The sequence below is a fragment of the Oryctolagus cuniculus genome, chromosome 16, assembly GCF_051225735.1.
Source record: "Oryctolagus cuniculus isolate XC-2025 breed Fujian yellow rabbit chromosome 16, ASM5122573v1, whole genome shotgun sequence".
In the NCBI taxonomy this organism is placed as follows: Eukaryota; Metazoa; Chordata; class Mammalia; order Lagomorpha; family Leporidae; genus Oryctolagus; species Oryctolagus cuniculus.
The window spans coordinates 62,797,755-62,820,629 of record NC_142882.1 but is presented as its reverse complement, the minus strand read 5'-3'; the positions used below and the strand labels follow the sequence as shown (position 1 = coordinate 62,820,629).

General features: G+C 42.8%; 1 protein-coding gene across 6 annotated transcripts in view; it reads left to right on the top strand.

Annotated features, from left to right (window-relative positions):
• The window catches only part of HERPUD2 (HERPUD family member 2), an 81,822-nt gene that overhangs the window by 27,264 nt on the left and 31,683 nt on the right, over positions 1 to 22,875 (top strand). For 3 of the 6 annotated variants that reach the window (XM_089316104.1, XM_017344425.4, XM_070059719.2), the window contains exon 1: positions 2,192 to 9,471. The exons of 1 other annotated variant lie outside the window; for it this stretch is intronic. Coding sequence is in view for 3 of the 5 variants with exons in the window: in XM_017344425.4 (XP_017199914.2) it covers positions 9,325 to 9,471 (147 nt within the window). In the remaining 2 variants the exon portion in view is untranslated. Of the gene's footprint in view, positions 1 to 2,191; positions 9,472 to 22,875 lie in introns of those variants that run through there. 2 more of the 6 variants (XM_017344424.4, XM_008261634.5) reach the window with 2 other exon arrangements.

Genomic DNA, 22,875 nt, shown 5'->3' with positions numbered 1-22,875 from the left:
CAGCCATTAGGGAAATGAACTGTAGATGGAAGATTTTCTGTCTGTCTCTCCTTCTCTCTGCCTGTAGCTCTACCTCTCAAATAAATAAATAATCTTAGGAAAAAAAAAAGAAAAAGAACCCCAGGTTAGATCAATGACTCTATCAGATTTGTTTAAATTTAGTGGCATATTCTTGACTTTCTTTAAATATAGGGTAGCAAAAATAAAATCCCAGCTCTACTATATTTGCCTCTAAGCAGCATTTTACAATACATTTATTTATATTTGTAAATATTTATTCTTAGAAGTACATTTACAAAAATTTGAGACATACAATCAATAGTGTTGTAAGTGGAAGGAAATTGATAAAAGATCTTTGGGAAGAGAGTGATGAAACGCCAATGGACAGGCAAGCAATTGTGAAGCAACTGCAATACTGGTATTGTGAGTTGGACTTAGAATATTGCATATCGATAGAAAGGGGTATCTATTATTTTTTAAGTGCAGACTGTTCTGTTCCCTTGCGTCTATTTTTTTAATACTTGTTTTTATTTATTTGAAAGACAGGGTTGCAGAGAGAGGTAGAGACAGAGAGAGAGAGAGAGAGAGAGAGGAAGAGAGAGAGAGAGTCTTCCATCTGCTGGTTCACACCCAAATGGCCACAATGGCTGCAGCTGAGCCAATCCGAAGTCAGGAGCCAGGAGCTTGGGCCATCTTCTACTGCTTTCCCAGGCCATAGCAGAGAGCTGGATCGGAAGAGGGACAGCTGGGACTAGAACTGGTGTCCATATGGGATGCCAGTGTTTCAGGCCAGGGCATTTTTTTAAGGGAAAGGGTTTATTGGGGAAACCCGACAAACCAGAGGGAAGGGGTGAAGAAGGAAGAGAGTGTAAGAGAGAGAGGGATCAAGAGAAAGAGAGGGAGAGATCAAGAGACAGAGAGAGAGGGAGAGCAAGTGAGCGAATGAGCCAAGTGTTCAGAAATAGGTCCTTTTAAAACTTTGCCAGAGGGCAAGCAGAAAAGTAGGAGTAGCGAATCCCATTAGGATGGATGTGGAGCTGACACCTGTGGCTGGGCCATGGGGTCACCTAGCTTCCAGCCACGGCGGCTAGAGCTAGAGCCTAGGATGGTGTCTGGGGTATAGACTGCACCATAGATAAGCCTGCATCATTTTACTAACATTCCCCCTTTTTGTTTTTCATAAAGAGTTGTATGGGATCACATTAGCCCCAAAAGTCCAGGACGGGCAGAGGAACGATGATCTGTCTTTAGAGCTACTTCCTGCTGACATGGGGTGATGAGGTACTCTCTGCTGTCATGGGGTGATTTCTCAAGCTGCTGTCTCCTGGGTGGGGAAGCAAGTATATCCCTTTTGCAGCATTTGGTTGACTGTCTTGTTGGTGAAGACCTTGGTTCATTCCATTATCAACTCATGTAAACACTTAAACAGACACTGTAGTATAAAAGACAGGGTGAGAATAGCAACCAATGACCCTAAGAGTGGCATTAACCAAGTAATTAGAAGATTTCATAGAGGAGAGGAAATGGACCCTTGTGAAGACTGTTTGATGGACGTGGTTTAAAGCTGATCCCAACCAAGACTGTGAGAAAGGGCCACTTGTCTCTTGTGGGTAGAGGGGTTTGTCTGTAGAGAAAAATTCTGAACACTCATACACATTAAGTTGGGGAGAGGACCATCAATACACACAGGTCCGGAGTAGAGCCATTGATGTATGAGTAGAGGCTATGATTATAAAGGAATGAGGCCCCAAGTGGGACATACAGGGTCTAGAACAAAGGACAGTCATTACTGGAGAACTTAAGAAAGCTACTGTCTAAACACGAATAATTTTTCCAATTGAGAGGCAAATAGAAACCGACAGAAAGGGCCTGATAATAATCAGGTGGGCTTTAAGGCGTTCCCAATTATGAGGCCCAGAATTATCTATCTCTTCACATGGGATGCATCATAAGGGAGGTGTGAACTTCCTTGAGGAAAGCACCCTGTTGCATTACCTCGCTGGCCTGGGAGGAGAGCTGTCCAGGCGAAGACAGGTGGCATCTCTAACAGGAAATTTCCAGTTCTTCCTGCAATGTTGTTGATTCTACTTGGCTGCCCCCTCAACAGCAGTGGTTACTTTGGAAGCTGAGCCGAGTGAAGGCAGGACAAGGCTTTAGCCCACTGCTCCACAGCGCTGGCCCCGTACTTTTTTTTTTTTTTTTTTAAGATTTATTTATTTATTTGAAAGGCAGAGAGAGAGAGAGAGAGAGATGTCTTCCATCCACTAGTTCACTCCCCACATGGCCGCAACGGCCAGAGCTGAGCCGATCTGAAGCCAGGAGCTTCTTTCGCGTCTCCCACGTGGGTGCAGGGTCCCAAGATTTGGGCAATCTTCTACTACTTTCCCAGGCCATAGCAGAGAGCTGGATCAGAAGTGAAGCAACAGGGACTTGAACTGGCTCGCATATGGGATGCCGACACTGCAGGTGGTGGCTTTACCTGCTACGCCACAGTGCTGGCCCCAATTGTTGTAACCTGCTGTACTTTGGTAAGATAGAGTATGATAACTGGCCTCCAATATGAGACCAGCAGTCCTCCCCTTATGGTATCAGTGCCCATATTTACTCTCCTCCCACATTGACTCAGGGTTGGTCTATGTGACCTACAGAGCACAATGTAGGTGAATTATTTGCTTTCCAATAAAAGGCATTGCATTCTGTCCTAGTCTCTTGGATCTCTGATTCAGGGAGAATCTGGATACCATGTTGTGAAGACTCAAAACAGTCCAGCAGAAAGTCCCACATGGGGAAGAACTGAGACTTCCCAGCAATAATCAACTTGCAAGCCTTTTGAGTTAGCCACTTGGAAGGCACAGGTCCTGCAGCCTCAATCAAGTCTTCAGAGATCTGGAAACTATTCCTAAGAATGGTTGAAGGATCTAAGGCTATCTGGTCTAGAAAAGTCATGGAGAATATTTCATAGCTGTGTATTTAAGGGCTGGTGTGTGGAATAAAGATAAGCATGTTTTGGATTTATCAAGAGGGGAAAAGTGGGCCTAATGACAAGTTATGAGAAAGAAGATTTCAATTCACTTCTAACAGCCATGGCTGCATAACAATAGATTATGCCACAGTGCAAACTATGGCACTCCCTTGTCCTGGATTGGTTTGAGGCTGGCTATTGCTTTTCAGAGGTGCAAATGATTCTGACAGTACTTGGAAGATTGACCTAAATGACCTACAGATTGTTCTTCATGAAAGGCTTTTCCTCCTGAATGTGTCTTGTTACTTATAATTATGCTTAAGAAAGTTCAGTGTAGTGGAAAGAGTGTGTATTATATTAGAATAAGAACTGTTTTTTTAACTTAATTTTTTTAGATAAAATACTTTTGATTTTACAAAGTCTTAATGGCCCTACTAAATTGAGTTCAACAAAGAAGAAGGACCATAGTCTAGCAGAAAAAGTTAAGGGTTGCAGAAAATGAATCTGAGACTGCCATAAGTGAGAATGATCAGACAATGTTGGACACAAATTTCAAAGCTGTAAGTTGACAGGTGCCAGTTACACACACTAAGATTGATTTGAACAAGATCTTTAGCTACAAGATTGTGGGGAGCAACTGGGAGCAACTGGGACTAGGCTGTTACTGGAATTAAGACTTATTCTATGCATCTGCTCTCCCACAATATGGCGCTGAGAAGGGAGTAACAACTTCTACGCAGCTGCCTCTCGCCAATTTGATTGACTGAGCAGCAGGAGCTGATCCTGCTCCTGATTGGAGGAGAGCAGCGTACTCGGCGTGTGGGTAGCAGAGTTGGGATTGGTGGAAGAGGACTATAAAGGAGGAGAGAGACAACATGCACCAGGAACATCTATCTGAAGGAACACCTGAGCAGCCCCCGAGAGAGCCGGCCGGCGGTGTGCCACTCCCCCGTGGAAGTGGGGAAAGTGGCAGGGGGAACCGCCCTTCCACGGAGGTGGAAGGGTCGGTAGCCAACCCGGGAAGAACCAGCAGCAAACCCGGGAAGGGCCGAGCAGACAAAAGAGCAATGCAGGGTCCTGTGTCGTTCCTCCACGAAGACAGGGAGCGACATAATGGTGCCGTGACTCGGATAGGAAGCCTAGGCAGGGTTTAGTGTCGTTCCTCCATGAAGAGGGGGAGCGACACAAGATTGGCAAAGAGGTGCAGAACAGATAGATGCACATTGCATGACCAGATCATATTTAATGTCTTTAAGAAATTATCACAGAACTCTGGGACTTAATAGCTGCGTGACCTTGGGCAAGACACTTACTTTGCTGCACTCCAGTGTGCTCACCACTTCTTAGGGCTGTTGAGAATTCATTAGATGACACATCACTCAAAATAACCACTTGGCGTTTAATGCATGTGTGGTTTTTCTCCCATTTTCTCTAAGATGATTTATAATCAAACATCTGGGACCAATTAAGATTTTTAAAGTGTAGTGTTGAAATGAGCCAACATTTGTTGGTTTCCAGTGTAGGTTGTCTTTTTTTTTTTTTTTTTTTAAATACACTTGATTAGGACTTGATTGGATGCTTTGTGGCATGGCATCTTAGAAAACATAAGAAGGATGGTGAGGGTAGAAATGGAAGGAACTGGAAGCCAGATGGTCAAGATCATTTTTGAATCTGAAACTGCAAGATCATCAGTTGACTGAAATCTTGCTTCTAAGAAAGCAGTCAAAATCAAACAACAAACTTCAAGCTACACTACCCAGCATCACAAACATATTTTGGCTTCTGGGAAGGGGCTCCAAATTTCCGAGAAAAGTTCAGTCACAAGCACTTTATTCAAATTTGTAAAAGAAACTAGAAACTCAAGAGTAAATACATGTTTTTGTAGTTATCCTTCCTCTCACCTCAAATAATTAAACATTCCACAAATATTGGAAATCATTTTTTATTATTTACATATAATTTCCTCTGTTTTTGAAGATTTTATTTGAAAGGCAGAGTTAGAGGGAGAGGTGGTGACTCAGAGATCTTCTCTCCACTGGTTCATTCCCTAAATGGCTGCAATGGCCTGGGCTGGGCCAGGCTGAAGCCAGGCGCATAACCTGGTGTCTCACATGGGTGTAGGGCCCAAGCACTTGGGCCATCTTCTGTTGCTTTGCCAGGTGCATTAGCAAGGAGCTGGATCAGAAGTAGAGCATCAGGGAATCGAACTGGCATCCATACTGGATTTCAGGCATTGTAGGCAATGCCTTAACCCACTGAGTCACAATGCTGGCCCCACAAAAAATTTTCTTTAGATTTCTCTTTTACGTTCTTTTTATAAATATAAAGAGTTACCCCAGGGACAGCAATTTTCCTGAATCATTAAACTGGTTTATTTGTATTGAGCTGATATTTATAAAGTAAGTTTATTATTAACAATCACAAGCCTTTTATTATCTATACCACTGTACTCTCTTCAAAATTTGCATCAGGGCTGGTGTTGCAGAATAGTGGATATGGGTGCTGGTTTGCAACCCAGCTGCCCCACTTCAAATTCAGCTCCCTGCTAATAGCCTGAGAAAAGCAGTGGAAGATGGCCCAAGTATTTGGTCCCCTGCCACCGACATGGGAAACCTGGATGAAGCTCCTGGCTCCTTGCTTCAGCCTGGCCCAACCCTGGTCATTGAGGCTATCATCTGGGGAGTGAACCAGAGGATGGAAGATCTCTCCCTCTCTCTGTACCTCTTTAAATATTAAAAGAAAAGAAAAAGAATTCTTATCAGTGGCTGTTTTTAGTAACAAATGGTACATGTACAGTGATTTACATAGGAGAATGCTCAGTAACTGATATCTTGTAGCCCATAAATCCTAATTAGTCTTTCTCCCCTAAATTCCAAGTCAAACCCTGTCAATATACAGAGGACTATATACATGGGATGCTTACAAACTGCATTTATTATGATCAAGTTCAATAGTGTCAAAAACATTTTTAGGTATCTACTTAATTCTAGTAAAGCTATAATTACTTTTGTTTGACACTATATCATATTTTTACCCATACAGTTAAATTTATTGAATGTTCATTACAACTTTTAATGACTTTGTATGTTAGTGAACTTTTGATAGACTCTGCTTTAAATATTGACCCTACTTAATGTGTGAAATGCATAGTCTTCATGTTAATAATTATTTGCTTACATTTCATTAATAATATACATTTTATAGTGCCAATTGAGATGGCCACATCAACTCTGAAGGATTACTGGGAGTCTGAATCACAAATGCTATGGGGCAAGAGTGATAGGACTGGGTAGCTGTTTGCAGAAACTGGTTCAAACAGGTACTTGACAAAAGCCAAGAAGTAATAAGGTAGAGGACCTAGGGCTTGTGTTGTGGCACCATGATGCCATCAAAGACTCAGTCTCTCTAAGCTTTTCTGCCTTGTCATCCTTGGCACACAGGCTTTTGTCCTCTTTGGCTGCTTCATGAGTGAACAATGGCTGTTGTACCTCCAGCATCGTATTTCTTCAAGCAGGAAGACAGGTATAGGGCAAGGAAGAGCACTGGTCTACAGAACTCATCCATTTAAAACTTTTTCTGGAAGGAAGACCCAGTAGCAACCTTCAAACACCACTTCATTGGTTAGAACTGTGCCAAATGGCTGCCCCTAGCTGCAAGGGCTTCTTATGGTTATAATTAATGTAGGTCCCATTAGAATTGTCAGGCAGAGGGTTAGATATGAGTGACTGGTGGAATGCCTATTAGACCCTCCACCAGGGGTGGAACAAAGGACCCTGTGCTGTGTGGGGCCACACAAAACTGCCCACTTTGCAGTTTAAGTATCCTGATAAAATGCGAGCTCAACCAGACCAGTTTAGTTTATAGCCACATGTGCTGAGAACCCAAAGGTATACAACTCCTAGATGTCAATCAAAAATGCCAATCATGATCATCATGGCCGCACTGCCAGTCAACATCCCTCATACTTGTGGGATAAAAGCCCCAAACCAGGAAGAAAGTGTGCCATGTTTCTTTGCAACTGGCCTGTTCCTCTTTTGGCATGTATTTTAATAAACTTTGTTTCATTATTCCTATTTTCATCTCTCCGGAAGGAATCAAGGCAGACAGACCACTGTTGGTGACAGGATGACTGGTAGACAAAGAGCAAAGGCTGCCACAGAAAACCTGCGTAACAGTGAACTGTGGTCATTTCACAACTAGAAATAAAAGGGACTTCACTTTTATTTCAAGCGAAGCAGCTGGGGGACCCAGCGTTGTGGTGTAGTGGGTTAAGCAACCGCCTGCAGCACCAGCATCCTATATGGGCACTGGTTTGAGACCTGGCTGCTCCACTTCCAATCCAGCTCTTTGCTATGGCCTGGGAAAGCAGCAGCAGATGGCCCAAGTGCCTGGGTGCCTGCACCCATGTGTGAGACCTGGATGAAGCTCTTGGCTTCAGCCTGGCCCAGTCCTGGCCTCTGTGGTCATCTGAAGAGTGAACCAGCAGACGGGATACCTCTCTCTCTCTGTAACTCTGCCTTTCAAATAAATAAAATCTTTTAAAAAAAGCAGTTGGGAGGGTACAGCTATGTTAGGTGTCCAGTAATAAAGACAAGGTGGGTGGGAGGAGGGCATATGAGCTCCTGCTGCATTCTCTCTTGAAAGGAAGAATTTCCTTTGGCCACTAATCTAGTGGCCACCCTTAAGTCCTTATGAAGCTGAGAAGCAAAGAGACTGGCTCCTCAAAGTCCCTTGTATGATCTGCTTGTCCTGTAAGTGGACGCCTAGGGCTATGAAAAAAGCACATCTAAGAAACTTCAGCTTACTGTATTGACTCCCAAATCGCCTAAGAAAAATGGAGAGTTAGTCAGCTTTGACTGGACAATGGACTCAACCTTGCGGCCCGGTGTCTAAGCTATACAACGGAAAAATAATACTGCCATCGGTCTTCATTTCCCACCGTACTGGACACACGGCAGGTGCTCAGGGAAGTGTCAACTTTCCTGAAGATTCCGAGGAAGAAGACGGAAACTGACACCCAAGAGGCTGACAAACGCCAAGACTGTACCACGTCTCCTATCCAGAGCTCATGTAGTCCTCGGCATGCAGCCAGCTGGGCAGGATCGAGACCAGTCAGAGAAGCAGCCGGAGTTGAGAGAGGTTAGCCAGGGTCCCAACATCAGCTTTGAGCTGAAAGCCCTGCACGCCTTCCATGGCCTCGCCCCCGCCAAGCTCCCGGCACCGTGCTTCCAGATTCTAGTCTACACTCAAAAACATTTTGCGCCCAAGTTTGATTCCGCGTCAAAAAGATCACGACCACTCGCAGGCACCTCTCTTGGGATGGAGAAACACGTCCCCAGGTTTTCGGGGTTGGTCAGCACAGGATATACTGCCGCCAGCTAAGCAGGTGCGTCGGCCTAGCCACCCGCCAGGCCGTGCAGGTTCCCCCAGTGTTCGACGAGGCTCGGGGTAACTCCGAGTTGAGCCCGGGACGGCCAAAGCTCGGCTGGCGGCGGCGCCCACGAGCCCGGGCGGACCGCGTGTGACGCACTTCCGCCTGCGCCTTCCTGCTTAAAGGGGACCGAGACCCTTCTCACAACAACAACAAAACCAGCGCCCCCGCTGCCGGCGCCGCTGCTTCGCTGCCCGCCCCGGTGTCACCTGTCGCCACCTTGGCTGCATTTGGTCCTGCCCTGCGCTGCGCAACACGGCCGGTGAGGTGGCCGCGCCCTTCGGCCAACTTCTCTGACTGCCGGCCGCGGCGCCTCGCGAGACCCGGGGCCGGTCCGTGGCCGCCTCCTGGGAGCAGCAGGAAGGGAGCGGCCGCCGCGGAAAAGCCCGGCTGGACTGTGCGGCCCGCGGCTGTGCCCGGGCGCGGAGGGCGGCGGTGGCGGGCCCCGCGGCCTTGTCTCAGGTACCCCTCCTTCGGCTGGCGGCCCTAAGCCTCTTACTCTCCGGCCCGTGCGGCGGTGCGGTCGCGTAGCGGCCTTGTTGCGTTTCAGCTTGGGGGTCGCGGCGAGGGCGGGGCAGTGACCCCGGCCTCGTGCCCTCACCCCTCGGGCACACCCTTGTCATCGCTTTCTCTGTCTCCGCCCCGCCCCCCTCCGCAGTCCGGAGCCAGGCGGAGCCCGGACTTGGCCGGGAGAGCTGCACTGACGGCCCGGCACGCAGACCTCGCCGCCGCCGCCGCCGCCGCGAGCGCCGCTGTCCATCCTGGGTACCGGCAATGGCCTTCGTATCGCCCGATGCACTTGTGACTGACTTGAACACGGAATATTAAGAACTCACTTCCGTCCCCATCCCAGCCGCGCCGGCGGTAACCACCTCGGCTCAGTTTGGGCTTACGGCAGCCCCACTTGTGTCTCTCCGTCTTTGGGGACACCATGGACCAAAGTGGGATGGAGATTCCTGTGACCCTCATCATTAAAGCACCGAATCAGAAATACAGTGACCAGACTATTAGCTGCTTCTTGAACTGGACCGTGGGGAAACTAAAAACGCATCTATCTAACGTGTACCCTAGCAAACCAGTAAGTGCACAGCTGGGCGCAGCTGCTCTGACCAGCAGCTTTCGTGCCGTTTTTTCCCCCTTCTCCCTGCGCAGCTCCTCAACTTACGAATAAGATGAGTCTCTTTTAATAGATTGCATTCTTGAATTCTGAGGTTGTGTGTGTCTCCTGACTGAAGCATTATTAGTGTCTACCTAATGAGGCTCGGTTAATTAGTAAAGAATGCAGAACTATCAAGAGACATGAGAATTCGCAGACATGGGACAGGGATCATTTTGGATGTAAAGTCGTTAACCAACCTGAGACTATGAATGTGAGGTACATTAAAAAAAAATAAAGAAGGATTACAACCCTTTTTAGTGCCTTTATTGCTTATTAGGCTAAAATTTTATTTTACTAACACTTGGGCCAGAAATTTGCACATTGTTGAAGAGAAATATTTTCTTGAAAATAGTGTGTGACCCCTATACAACTTATACTTTCAAGACTACTGTATTTGTTTCAAGGAGCAGAGTTTTGAGTGGTAGATTCATTTCTTCTGTCACCTCTCCTCTCTTATTTCTTCCTCTATATAGGACACTGGGAAATTAATTTGGAAGAGAACAATCGTTCCACCCTCCATCCCTCACCCCCACAGCTTGGTGCACCTTTTTATTCTGTTCATAGGGCCAAATGTAAATCACTGGGATAGTGTTTTCCATCCTGTGTTACATTGGAATATTGCAAAAATAATAAAATACAGACAGCTGTACAGCTCCATCTGTGCTTAGAGCCACATTTGAAAGGACATGTCGGTAATTAAGAAATCTTGGAGTAGTATAGAAAATAAGGGAAATTTCATGTAGAGTATATGAAAGTGAAGTCTTTATGGTTTTAATTGTATAAATGTACTGGATAAATACAGTTCAATTATTAAACTTTTTGTTTATATAATGAAGAGGCTTGGATTTTAGGTTGGGAAATGTTTGTTGTGTCAGGTAATTTTAAACATGGATCCCATGGAAGACAACTTTGCTTTCTCAGCTTAACACTATGTGTTTAAGTAAGGAAGAGACTTTATATTAAGATATGAGAACTATTTCAGTGCTGTAGTACTCTTTAGATTTTTATTAAACTTCTAGAATAACCACAGCAATAAGGTGGTTATTGGAAAAACAGTAGATTTAGAAAAACAGCTCCTACTTGGCATTAGCTGTGTTTGTCAGTACCTTGTGATACAGATATTTTAGTAGGGAGGAAGAGCCCTGAGGTATGTAAGTACTTGGAACAAACTAGTTGGAGCTCTTGTTTATTCAGACATTTTGTTTGAAATTTAAGATTTACAAAGGGAATAGCAATCTGTTGAAAATTTCCTGCTCAGCTCAGCAAAAATTTCCTATTGCAAATATGAATAGTTTTACATATTTTTGTAGTGGAAAATAGTTTTTCAGAATTGAAAGTCATGTACTTTTTTTTTTAAAAAAAGGTTTATTTATTTATTTATTTGAAAGGCAAAGTTACAGAGAAGCAGAGGGAGGGAGGATGGGAGAGAGAGAGAGTGAGTCTTCCATCCTCTGGCTCACTCCCCAGATGGCCACAACGTCCGGAGCTGCACCAATCCAAAGCCAGGAGCCAGGAGCTTCTTCCAGGTCTCCTACGTGGGTGCAGGGGCCCAAGGTCTTGGGCCATTTTCTACTGCTTTCCCAGGCCATAGCAGAGAGCTGGATTGGAAGTGGAGCAGCTGGAACTCGAACCGGCACCCATATGGGATGCCAGCACTGCAGGTGGTGGTTTTACCCACTATGCCACAGCTCCAGCCCCGAAAGTCATATATTTCTATAGTACTGTATAATATAGACCAAATACCATTTATAAATGCATTCTTGGGCACATATCTAAATACATGCTCAAATGTCTGCTTAGGTGGGATCTTTATATTCTGTAATCTGCAATGTGATGGACCACTAGTTATCAGTTCCAAAAGTTTTTTTTTTTTTCCCCAAAAAGTATCTGAGAGGGCAGTGTGACACTCACTTGCCTTATCTCCTCCCACCTCCCAGCCTGCTTCGGCAGGGGCTCTTCCCCTGCAGCGCTAATCACTACTGGAGGACTGTCAGTGCTCCCGTGTGTTGGTGTGCTGCTTGTGGAGATCAGCTGTAAAACTACTCCCTCCCAACGTGCCTGTCTCTTGTAAGATACACTAGAGACACTTTTGGGGCTGTAACAAGTAATATGCACCTATTAATGACCTAACTTTGTGACACACCTAACTTTGTTTCTCCTCCAGCAAGTCTTCTTCAAGTGATTGTAATGTGTAAAGTTCCTTTCTAGGTTATTCAGTAGGTAGAGCCTAGGGCGAGGGACCCAGGTGTGTATTGCATAGACTCTCAGTGAAGATTCTGCATACCTAGATTTGACAAGTTTACATGCTGACTTATTTATACGTGAGAATTTAAATATTGCAGTTGAGCAGATCACCTGTTTCATGGTATCACAAAACCATAAGTAGTCCTCAGCGTAGGAACTGCAATCCTAAAAGTTACGTGGTGAGGTGCTTATTTAGAATTCTGAGCATTTTGTTATTAAGCAATATTGTAAAGGAAGTTTAGGTACTTATGACCACCACAGTGATAACTTAACATTGATTGGGTGTTTGTTTCAAGGATTATTTGGTGTTAAGTGGATCATTTCCTTGCCCCTCTCTTTTCCTGGTGGAGGTGTGTGGACTGGGAAGCTCTAGTGCTTCGTAAGAGAATGAAACTTCCCCTGAGAAATTGAAAAGTTGATGGCTGTGGCTGACATCACTGGGACTGGGAACAGATGGGTCAGCCGTACGTGGAGGGCCTTGTTCCTGTGATCAGTTATTTCTAGGAAAGTCAATTGGAGCTGTTACAGTGGAATGAATGGAGATTTGAAGTCCTTTTAGGGTCCCTTACAAGGAAGGTTCCTGTGTCTGTATACTGTTAATGGAACTTTGGCTACATTCTGCAGAAGCTTAAAATCTTGAGGTACTGGGCCGGTGCCGCGCCTCACTAGGCTAATCCTCCGCCTTGCGGTGCTGGCACACCGGGTTCTAGTCCCGGTCGGGGCACTGGAGTCTGTCCCGGTTGCCCCTCTTCCAGGCCAGCTCTCTGCTGTGGCCAGGGAGTGCAGTGGAGGATGGCCCAAGTGCTTGGGCCCTGCACCCCATGGGAGACCAGGAGAAGCACCTGGCTCCTGCCATCGGATCAGCGCGGTGCGCCGGCTGCAGCGTGCCAGCCGCGGCGACCATTGGAGGGTGAACCAACGGCAAAGGAAGACCTTTCTCTCTGTCTCTCTTATTCTCCACTCTGCCTGTCAATAAATAAATAAATAAATAAAAATAAAAAAAATTAAAATCTTGAGGTACTGTGAGCTTTATGGTTACATGTTGAGGGTTTTTTTTTTTTTTTTAAGATTTATTTTATTTGAAAAGCAGAGTTACAGAGGGAGAGACACAGAGGTCTTCCATCAGCTGGTTCACTCTCCAGTGGCAGCAGTGACCAGCTTGGGCTGGTCCAGGTGGGAGCCAGGAGCTTGGAACATAATCCAGGTCTCCCACATGGGAACCCAAGAAGTTGGGCCATCTTCCACTGTTCTCCCAGGAACGTAAGCAGGGAGCTGGATCAGAGATGGAGTAGCAGGGACTTGAACCGACTTAACCTGCTATGCCACAGCTCTGGCCTCTTTGCATGATTTGACTTAATGACAGATAATCTCAACATGGATATTTTAAATTCAACTCCTCCTCCCTCAGTAAACTCAGAACAAGTGTACTCCCTCCCCCGACAAAGTACACTTTCATAGGCTTCATTTATTTATTTAATTAGGATATTATTGACGTGACATTTGAATATTTATGCTGAGATGGAAAAGATTGAGGAAAGTCCTTTGCTCTTGTGAAATTCAAGTCTAGTGGGAGACACAGGCCTGAAAGTAAATAACTGTATCATATTACCGGTGTCAGGAGGGAGGTCTGTGTGCTGTGGGAGCACAGGGCGGGAATGAGCAACTCTGGTGTGGGAAGTAAGGGAGTGTGTAGCTGTTTCAAGGAAGGGCCCGCGGGGACATTTAAGTTTGTTAAAGAGTTGCTAACAGTTTTAATCAGACAAGAGGAGTCAGAATCTAATAGCTTCTTCTTTTTTTTTTATTATCCTTTCACTGTTAATCTTGCACTTATGACTAAGTGCTTTACATTACTTAGTAATTACTAAGTAATTTTTTACACGAAGTACAAAATTATAAATCTTTATGGGCTATGAAGGGAAGGTATCTTCCAATTAGAAATTTAGGTTGTTGCCATATTTATGAAAATGATTACAAATCATGAAAAACCTCAGGTGTGGAGTAGAGCTCTTTTGGAGTTAATTAACCTCAAATTGTATTGATAATTGGTTTAAGACTTGGTATATAAATTGCAAAGTACATCAGTTCATGTTGATATGATACTGCATATAGATGATTGTGAATCCTGTTCTTTAAAAAAAATAGTTTTATTTTCATCTATTTGAAAGACAGAGTGCCAGAGAGGGAGGGAGGGAGAAAGAGAGAGAGAATATCTTCTGGGTTCACTGGTTTACTCCCCAAATGTCTGTAGCAATCAGGCCTGGGCCAGGCTGAAGCCAGGAGCTGGGGACTCCATTTGGGTGTCCTGTGTAGGCGGCAGGGATCCAAGTACTTGAGCCATCATCTGCTGCCTCCACAGGATCACATTAGCAGGAAGCTGGTTCAGAAAGTGGAGTGGCCAGGAACTTGCACTGGCACTCTGAAATGGGGTGTGAGTCCGAAGCCATGGCTTAACCTGCTGTGCCACAACATCTACCCCAAGAATTGCACTCTGATATGAAATTTGTCATCCCTTCGTGACTGGGGTTTCATAGCCTGAAGTAGGCTTTTAGTGTGAAATAATTATTCTGAAATTTAGGTGGTTGCTCCTAGGTGGTGAAAGATATCTGTCAAGAAGTCCACTTATATTTGAGTTTTGGACTTTGATAAGAATTTAGACTTGGATATTGGAGATGTGCATGAACTTAATGTTATCTATTAGAATGAACTACCCTAGGAAAAGCCTTAAAAAATAATGAAACTCTGAGTCTAGTCAGACACCTTTCTTATTTTCTCTTAGTAACTAAGAAGGACCTGACTCAACTCTGAACTCAGTTTTGAAAGCAAACCTTACTGGGGTTTGCAGGTGTGGCTCCCCATTTTCAGTCTTGGGGTCAAATGTCTCTCAATTGTATCTTTCAGTTCTGGTTAGGTTTTCTCTGTCTTTGCTGTTCATATTTTGAACTAAGGAAATCACTCTGAGTATTTCAGTTTTCTAGCTGTCCTTATCATCAAGGCAGGTTGTGCCATGTTTTCCAGGTTTCCTTTACTCTGAGATTCTATTAGAATTAAAGAAGTAAGAATAGAACTGGTTATATAGATTCTGTTCTGAAACTATAACATTCTTTTTTTTTTTTTTAAAGATTTATTTAGTTACTTGAAAGAATTACAGAGAGGAGAGGCAGAGAGAGAGAGAGAGAGAGGGAGAGAGAGAGAGAGGTCTTCCATCCACTGGTTTACTCCCCAACTGGCTGCGACGGCTGGAGCTGCAGAGAGAGAGAGGGAGAGAGAGAGGTCTTCCATCTGCTGGTTCACTCCCCAACTGGCCGTGACTGCCAGAGCTGCAGCGAACTGAAGCCAGGAGCCAGGAGCCAGGAGCTTCCTCTGGGTCTCCCACGTGGGTGCAGGAGCCCAAGTTGGGCCATCTTGTACTGCCACAGTACTGGCTCCTGAAACTATAACATTCTATAACCAAATTGCCTACAATTCAGAAGGAAGTCTTACTTTTATCATCAGTGGAAATAGTTTATAGTATATAGTTATACCACTCTCATTTTTGTAATTCATTATTATTTTAGGTCATTTTTGAAACTGGCTAGCTTTACAACACTGGAACTGTTGAATTAAAGGGGCTTTGGTTCATACACAAAAATCATTTATGTTCTGTAAGATTATTGTTTTACAAAATTTTAATAAGTAAGTGTGAAGGACGTTTTATCTCACCTAGCAGTGTAGTTCAAACATTTATTTATTTCAGAGACAAAGAGAAAGAGTGCTCCCATTCAGTGGTTCACTCCCCAAATGCACACAGCAGCTCAGACTGGGCCAGGCCAAAGCTAGCAACCACGAACTCACTCTAGGTTTTGAGTGGCAGGAACTCAACCACTAGAGCCATTAACTGCTGCCTTACAGAGTGCATATTATCAGAAAGCTAGAATTGGGAGTGGAATCAGGAGTTGAACCTTCTCTTAGGGGATGTGGGCATCCAAAAGTGGTGGCTTCTTTTTTGTTTGTTTTTTAAAAAAAGATTTATTTATTTTATTCAAAAGACAGAGTTGCAGAGAGAGACAGAGAGAGAGAGGAGAGAGGAGAAAGGAGAAAGGTCTTCTATCTGGTAGTTCACTCTCCAAATGGCCACAACGGCTGTGGCTGGGCCAGGGCTAAGCCAGGTGCTTCATATTGGTCTCCCATGTAGGTACGGGGGCCCAGGGACTTGGGCCATCTTCTGCTCCTTTCCCAGGCACATTAGCAGAGAGCTGCACTGAAAGTGGAGATGCTGGTGGCGTTGTAGCCACTGGCTTAACCTGCTGTGCCATAATGCTGGCCCCCAAAGTGGCTTCTTCACAGCTAAGCCAAACACCTGAACCTAGGGTTCAAATTTCTAAAACCTTTTTGAACAAATGATACTATTAAACTGAATGTGAAGGTTAATGAAAAACAGACCAAACGTCTTGAATGACTTCTAAGATTTGTTTTATTATTTGTTTAATTAAATACATTTAATTTATTAGGTATTTGATATCCTCCTAGTGTCTTTTTAGAAAAAAGTAGTTCTGTGAAAGTCATGTTTCTGAAACTCATGTATTAATGTTTTCTTTTTTTTTTTAAAGATTTATTTATTTATTTGAAAGTCAGAGTTACACAGAGAAAGGAGAGGCAGAGATAGAGAGGTCTTCCATCCGATGGTTCACTCCCCAGTTGGCCGCAACGACCAGAGCTGAACTGATCCAAAGCCAGGAGCCAGGAGGACTTGGGCCATCTTCCACTGCTATCCCAGGCCATGGCAGAGAACCAGATCAGAAGAGGAGCAGCCGGGTCTTGAACCGGCGGCCATATGGGATGCCGGCTCTTCAGGCCAGGGTGCTGACCCCTGTATCAATGCTTTCTATAGAAGGATTTTTCTAGAACTTTTAGTCATGTTTTTTTTTTTCTGAACAATAAAAATACTGATTTGATTGTCTAATTTTAAATAATTGCTAGAGATATTAAACTTTAAAAATTAATATTTTAGAATTATTTTGTAGAGTTTTATCATCTTGAAGTTGGATCTTCCAGGAACATGAATTTTAAGCCATATATACATGAGAGACCTATTTAATCTTTCATATAAAAATTTAATCTTTTGATACTAATTAGATAACTTTCGTGGCATATAAAAGTATAATTAAATTTGCAAACTCATTTTCCAGTTTCTTATGGATATTTAATTTGTATTATGGATGTGTAAGATTTTATGCTTTTGATATCCAGTTAAACATTAAAGGTTCAGACACTTCAGGTAATGGCATATATGCAAGCTTTTTAGAGAGAAATAAATCTTTCTCCAGATTGGGATTTATCTTTACGTGATACCAGCAGATGCATTTTAGCCCTGTTAATTAAGTGGTAGCAGAGCTTTTTTTTTTTTTGGCTAGAGTGGAATAATTCTGTCTCTGGGCTACTCACAGTATCATCAGCTTTCCAGCTTGTTCTTCATCTCGTTAGATAGCTGACTGTGCTCTACCGTACACATAGTGACCAGGCTTCCTCAGGGGTGAAGAGTGGAGGTGGTAAAAGTGTGCCTGGCTGCTACTGGCTAAAGTACCAGGGGGAACAGTGGTGATGTTAACAGATAGTCAGTTACCTTGTGTTATGTTGTGGAGCCAGTATCTTATCAGTAGAACCTTTTAATGGACAATTTCATTAGAACTTTCAGACTTGTCAATCCTGAATCTTCTGAATTCTTACATTTAGAGGGTACCTTGTAATTTTTTTCTCTTCAGAGAAAAGTGATTTTTATTGTGTTGATCTGCCGAGATCTTGGATTTTGTTATAGCAGCTAGCATTGCTTATCCTAAAAGGGAAGTGGATTTTCAATCAAGGTAAAGATAGTGTTATCAGTAGATCTAGATAAATAAAATTGTATCACTTTTCTGAAGAAAGTTGAATTTGAATTTAAATCTGAAAGTCTGCACTTTTCCTAATGCTGTAGCTTACCAATACCAAAATAGTTAAAAATCCGTTTGATTTTTGTCATTTGTCATATCTTATCTAACAACTGATTATCTGATTCCTTGATACTTAAACTGTAGAGTGGATTTTTTTTTTTTTTTAGTGACAGAAAAATCTTCAGATCTCAATATTACCTGATTTAGGCACATGAAAAATTTATTTTCTCTGTTTTCAATCACAATAAAATTAATTTTTTCAAACTTTAGATTATCTGAAGACATTTAAATATTTGAGAGTAGGACTACTTCTCTTACCAAGATCTAATTCACATGCTGTAAAATATGTCCTTTTCAAGTTTACACTAAAAATGTTTTCATATTTCGCTGAGTAGAACTGTCATAATTACTAATTCCAGAACATTTTTATAACTTCCCCCCAAAAAACACCTAGTGTGTTAACAATCACTTCTCTTTGTTTGTTCCTTCAGTCCTTGGTAACTACTAATCTACTTTTCCTCTCTCTGGATTGCCTATTCTGGATACCTCTTTTAAACGGAATTATAATTATATGGCCTCTGTGTCTCATGTCTTTCATTTAGCATAAAGTTTGCAAGATTCATCTATGTTGTAGTATGTATCAATATTTCATTTCTTTTTTATGGCCAAATAATATTCTCTTATATCTATATGCTGTATTTTGTTTTTCCATTTATCAGCTGGTAGACATTTGAGTTGTTTTCACTTTTTGGCTATTAGGGGTAATGATCTATGAACATTCTCATACAAGGCTTTATGTGGACACATTTCAGTTCTCTTCAGTATGTACCTAGAAATGGAGTTGGGTTTATATTGTGTCTCAATGTCTCAATGTGTTGACGCTGTGGCACAGTGGGTAAAGCCACCACCAACAGTGCCAGCATCCCATATGGGCGCCCGTTCAAGTACTGGCTGCTCCACTTCCAATCTAGCTCTCTGCTATGGCCTGGAAAGCAGTAGAAGATGGCCCAAGTCCATGGGCCCATCCACCCGCAAGGAGACCGGAAGAAACTCCTGGCTCCTGGCTTCGGATCAGCACAGCTCCACCATTGTGACATTTGCGGGGTGAACCAGCAGATGGAAGACTCTCTCTCTCTGCCTCTCCTTCTCTCTCTTACAAGTTACATTTAACTTTCTGAGGGCCTACCAGACTTTTACCACAGTGGCTGTACCCTTGTACATTCCTACTGGCAGTGTATCAGGGTTCTAATTTCTCTTCATCTTTGACAAACTTGCTTTTGTTTTGTGTATTTTGGGAGATATTATATTACTTTGTTCTACTTTTCTAAAAATGAATGTTCCTTTGCTATGGAAAGATAAGACAGTTTATTGGAAGTTGACCACCAATTTGGAGAATAAATACTAACACGTAATTGATTGTTCCTTTGTCATAACCTGGTAATATCAGTGCCATTTGTGGAAATGAACCAGATGAATTTAGCACCACCAAGTTTTGGAGATTCATAAGACTAAATATTTCATTTCCATTCTTTTTTTTTTTTTAAGATTTATTTATTTATTTGAAAGTCAGAGTTACACAGAGAGAGGAGAGGCAGAGAGAGAGAGGTCTTCCATCCCCCAACTGGCTGCAATGGCCGGAACTGCGCCAGTCCGAAGCCAGGAGCCAGGAGCTTCCTCCAGGTCTCCCACGTGGGTGCAGGGGCCCAAGGACTTGGGCCATCTTCTGCTGCTTTCCCAGGCCATTCCAGAGAGTTGGATCAGAAGAGGAGCAGCTGAGACTAGAACTGGCACTCCAGGCCAGGGCGCCAACCCTCTGAGCCACAGCACCAGCCCCTCATTTCCATTCTTAATGGCTTTTAGAATTTTTTTTAAAGGATTTATTTATTTATTTGAAAGAGTTACACAGAGAAAGGCGAGGCAGAGAGAGAGAGAGAGAGAGAGAGAGAGAGAAAGAGATCTTCCATCGCTGGTTCACTCCTCAGTTGGCTCCAACGGCCAGAGCTGCGCTGATCTGAAGCCAAGAGCCAGGAACTTCCTCCAGGTCTTCCCATGCAGTTTCAGGGGCCCAAGTTCTTGGGCCTTCTTCTGCTTCTTCTGCTTTCCCATGCCATAGCAGAGAGCTGGATTGGAAGTGGAGCAGCAGGGACTTGAACCGACACCCTATGGGATGCTGGCGATGCAGGCAGCAGCTTTACCCGCTGTGCCACTGCGCCGGCCCCGGCTTTCAGAATTTGATAGAAAATTTATCAAAAGACCCAGGAAGAACAAAGGCCAGTGATATGGATGAAACATACCCATACCTTCTCATGGTTTTTCTAAATCTTGATCGTTCTACTAGAGATGGTAATGGTCATGTCTCTCCTTCTTCTGTCAAATGTCAGAACCTTTTGCTGGGTGCTGTTGAATCTTTCCCTCATCCTGCTGAGGGAATTGCTTAACCATTACCCAGCCTCCCTGTTGAGTAGATTTAGGCTTTAAGGAGGATTTGGTGATAAGGCACTTTCTTTCTGGGTAACTAGTGTTACTTCTTTAATCAGCAATATTTTATGTTACATAGGATATGTGCTAGCTTCTATATTTAATAATTACTTGTATATATTTCTTGAACTGAGAGTGATAGTTTTGGACCAGGAGTTCTTAGATTCGTTAATTTACAATTTTTATGTTGATACAAAAATGATCATTATTGGTGACTTGCATGATCACTTGTTAACCAATTATGAGATTGGTGGCCAAGTTTTTAACTAAGTGATCTTCCTAAATATGTTTATCTTGTATTGCAGATTTTCCAAGCCTGGGCATCTGAAGTCTGAAATTTCTGCTTGATTGACAATGACTTACTGTTTCTGTGAAAAATTTATTTTAAACCTACCTATTAATGACTTGTGGGAGTAAACTTTTTAAGTTGGATTGTCACTACATTTAATTTATATATATTTATCAATAATCCCATATGCTGAATTTTCTAACATTTTAGCTTCCTGTCTTGTTTGGTTATGATACATTATCTAATTCCATCACTATTACAATTTAATAGGAAGATGGAGATTATTCTTGTAAAAAGCAGATAATATATAGATATAGATATCTTACATTTAGAAGTAGTTGGTAGATTCTGTATCCCTTCACTCAAAAATTGAAGTTATATAACTTTATCATATCAAAAAATATTTTTCTCTCTGTGTAGAGAAGGTAAAGTTGGTTAAAGGATTGCCTTGTGTTATTTATAAACATTTTAAACTGAGACTTGAGTTGTTCTCATATGGATTGGGCTTTCTTTTTAGCCATTAAAAAGTGATAGCCATTGAAGCTTTAACCAAAACCTGCTTCAGTAGTCTCTTAATCATTTTCCTATGAACATGCACGGTCTGCTGGTAGAACTTTTCAGTATCTTCATGTAATCTCACTAGATTCTCATCAAACTGTAGAATGTGGGTGGATCAGGCTTAATGTGCATTGTTCACTCGGCCTTGTGTTTTATTCTGAGGTTTACAACGAGTATTTCAAAAAGTTTGTGGAGAGGCCAGTCCCGTGGCTCACTTGGTTAATCCTCTGCCTGTGGCGCCGGCATCCCATATGGACGCCAGGTTCTAGTCCTGGTTTCTCCTCTTCCAGTCCAGCTCACTGCTGTGGCCCAGGAGGGCAGTGGAGGATGGCCCAGGTGCTTGGGCCCTGCACCTGCATGGGAGACTGGGAGGAAGCGCCTGGCTCCTGGCTTTGGATCTGCGTAGTTCTGGCCGCAGCGGCCATTTGAGGGGTGAACCAACGGAAGGAAGACCTTTCTCTCTGTCTCTCTCTCTCACTGTCTATAACTCTGTAAAAAAAAAAAAAGTTTGTGGAAAAATGGTTTTAAAAAATGCAGGTTCATGGTGTAGTCATTAAGCCACTTAGGATGAAAGCATCATATATGAGAGTGCCTGGATTTGAGTCCTGTCTCTGCTCCTGATTCTAGCTTCCTGCTAATGGGCACCCTTGGAGGCAGCAGGTGATGGCATCAGAGGTTGGATCCTTGCCACCCATGTGGGAGACCTGTAATGGTTTGGCATGGCCTAGTCCTGGCTGTTGTGGGCATTTGAGGAGTGAAGCAGCACTAAGAGCTTGTTCTGTCTCTCTGCTTTTCAAATGAATAAAATAAATAAAAAATGAAAAAATATTTTGGTGCAAAAATATTAGAAATGAATACATAGTTTTTTCATAATACACATTTCCATGAATTTTTGGAGATCCCTCAATCCATAGGATTTCAAAAAAATTTTTGTATCGAAACACAACTTCCAATTCCTTTATCCACTAATTTTTTGAAATACCCTAGTGTGAGCATTTCCATTGTTGTTGAAATTCAACCTTGTAAAGTAGGTATTATTATTGCCCTCATTTTATAGATGAGAAAACTGGGACATAGAATGGTGGTGGTGAGCTGTTATGCAAGTTTAACATCTCTTCCCCTGTGTCTACCATTTGCTTCTCATTTCTTATTATCTACCGGAGGTCATTACTGTTGAAATTCTATTTTTCTTTCTATGGGATTATTCCTACTGACCTATATATGTAATTTCTCTGTTATTAAAAACACAAAACAATGAAACAAAATCAGGCCCTTTTCTGATCCTGCTTCCCTGTTTCTTTATTTTTTTAATGCAAAACTTCTCATAAGTTGCATTATATTACCATTTGTATATATACTTTCCTTTTCCTCTTTGTCTTTTCAAGAGATTTATTTATATATCTGAAAGGCAGAGTAAAAGAGAGAGAAGGGGACAAGAGACAGAAACAGAGAGAGAGGGGGAGTGACAGAGAGATAACTTCCATCTGCTGATTCACTCCCCAAAATGGCCAGAACAGCTAGGTCTGGGCCAAGCGGAAACCAGGAACCAGACTCCATCCTTGCCTCCCACATGTGTGGTTAATACAAGAGTGTAAGTACAGTGTGGTGCTTTTATGTAGGAAAAGTTAAATAGTGTGTATTTAGATTTGTTATATTGTTAAAAAGAAATGATAGTGAAGCAGTAAGAAGGAATCAAAATGGAGGAGACAGGGACAAAAAGTAAATATCTTTAAATGTACCTCGTTCTATATTTCTTTCTTTATTGGCTTATATATGATATATAATTAAAAAAACACAAAATTAGAAAAACAATCCCAGATGGGACACAAGAATTTAATAATGTTAGGATGG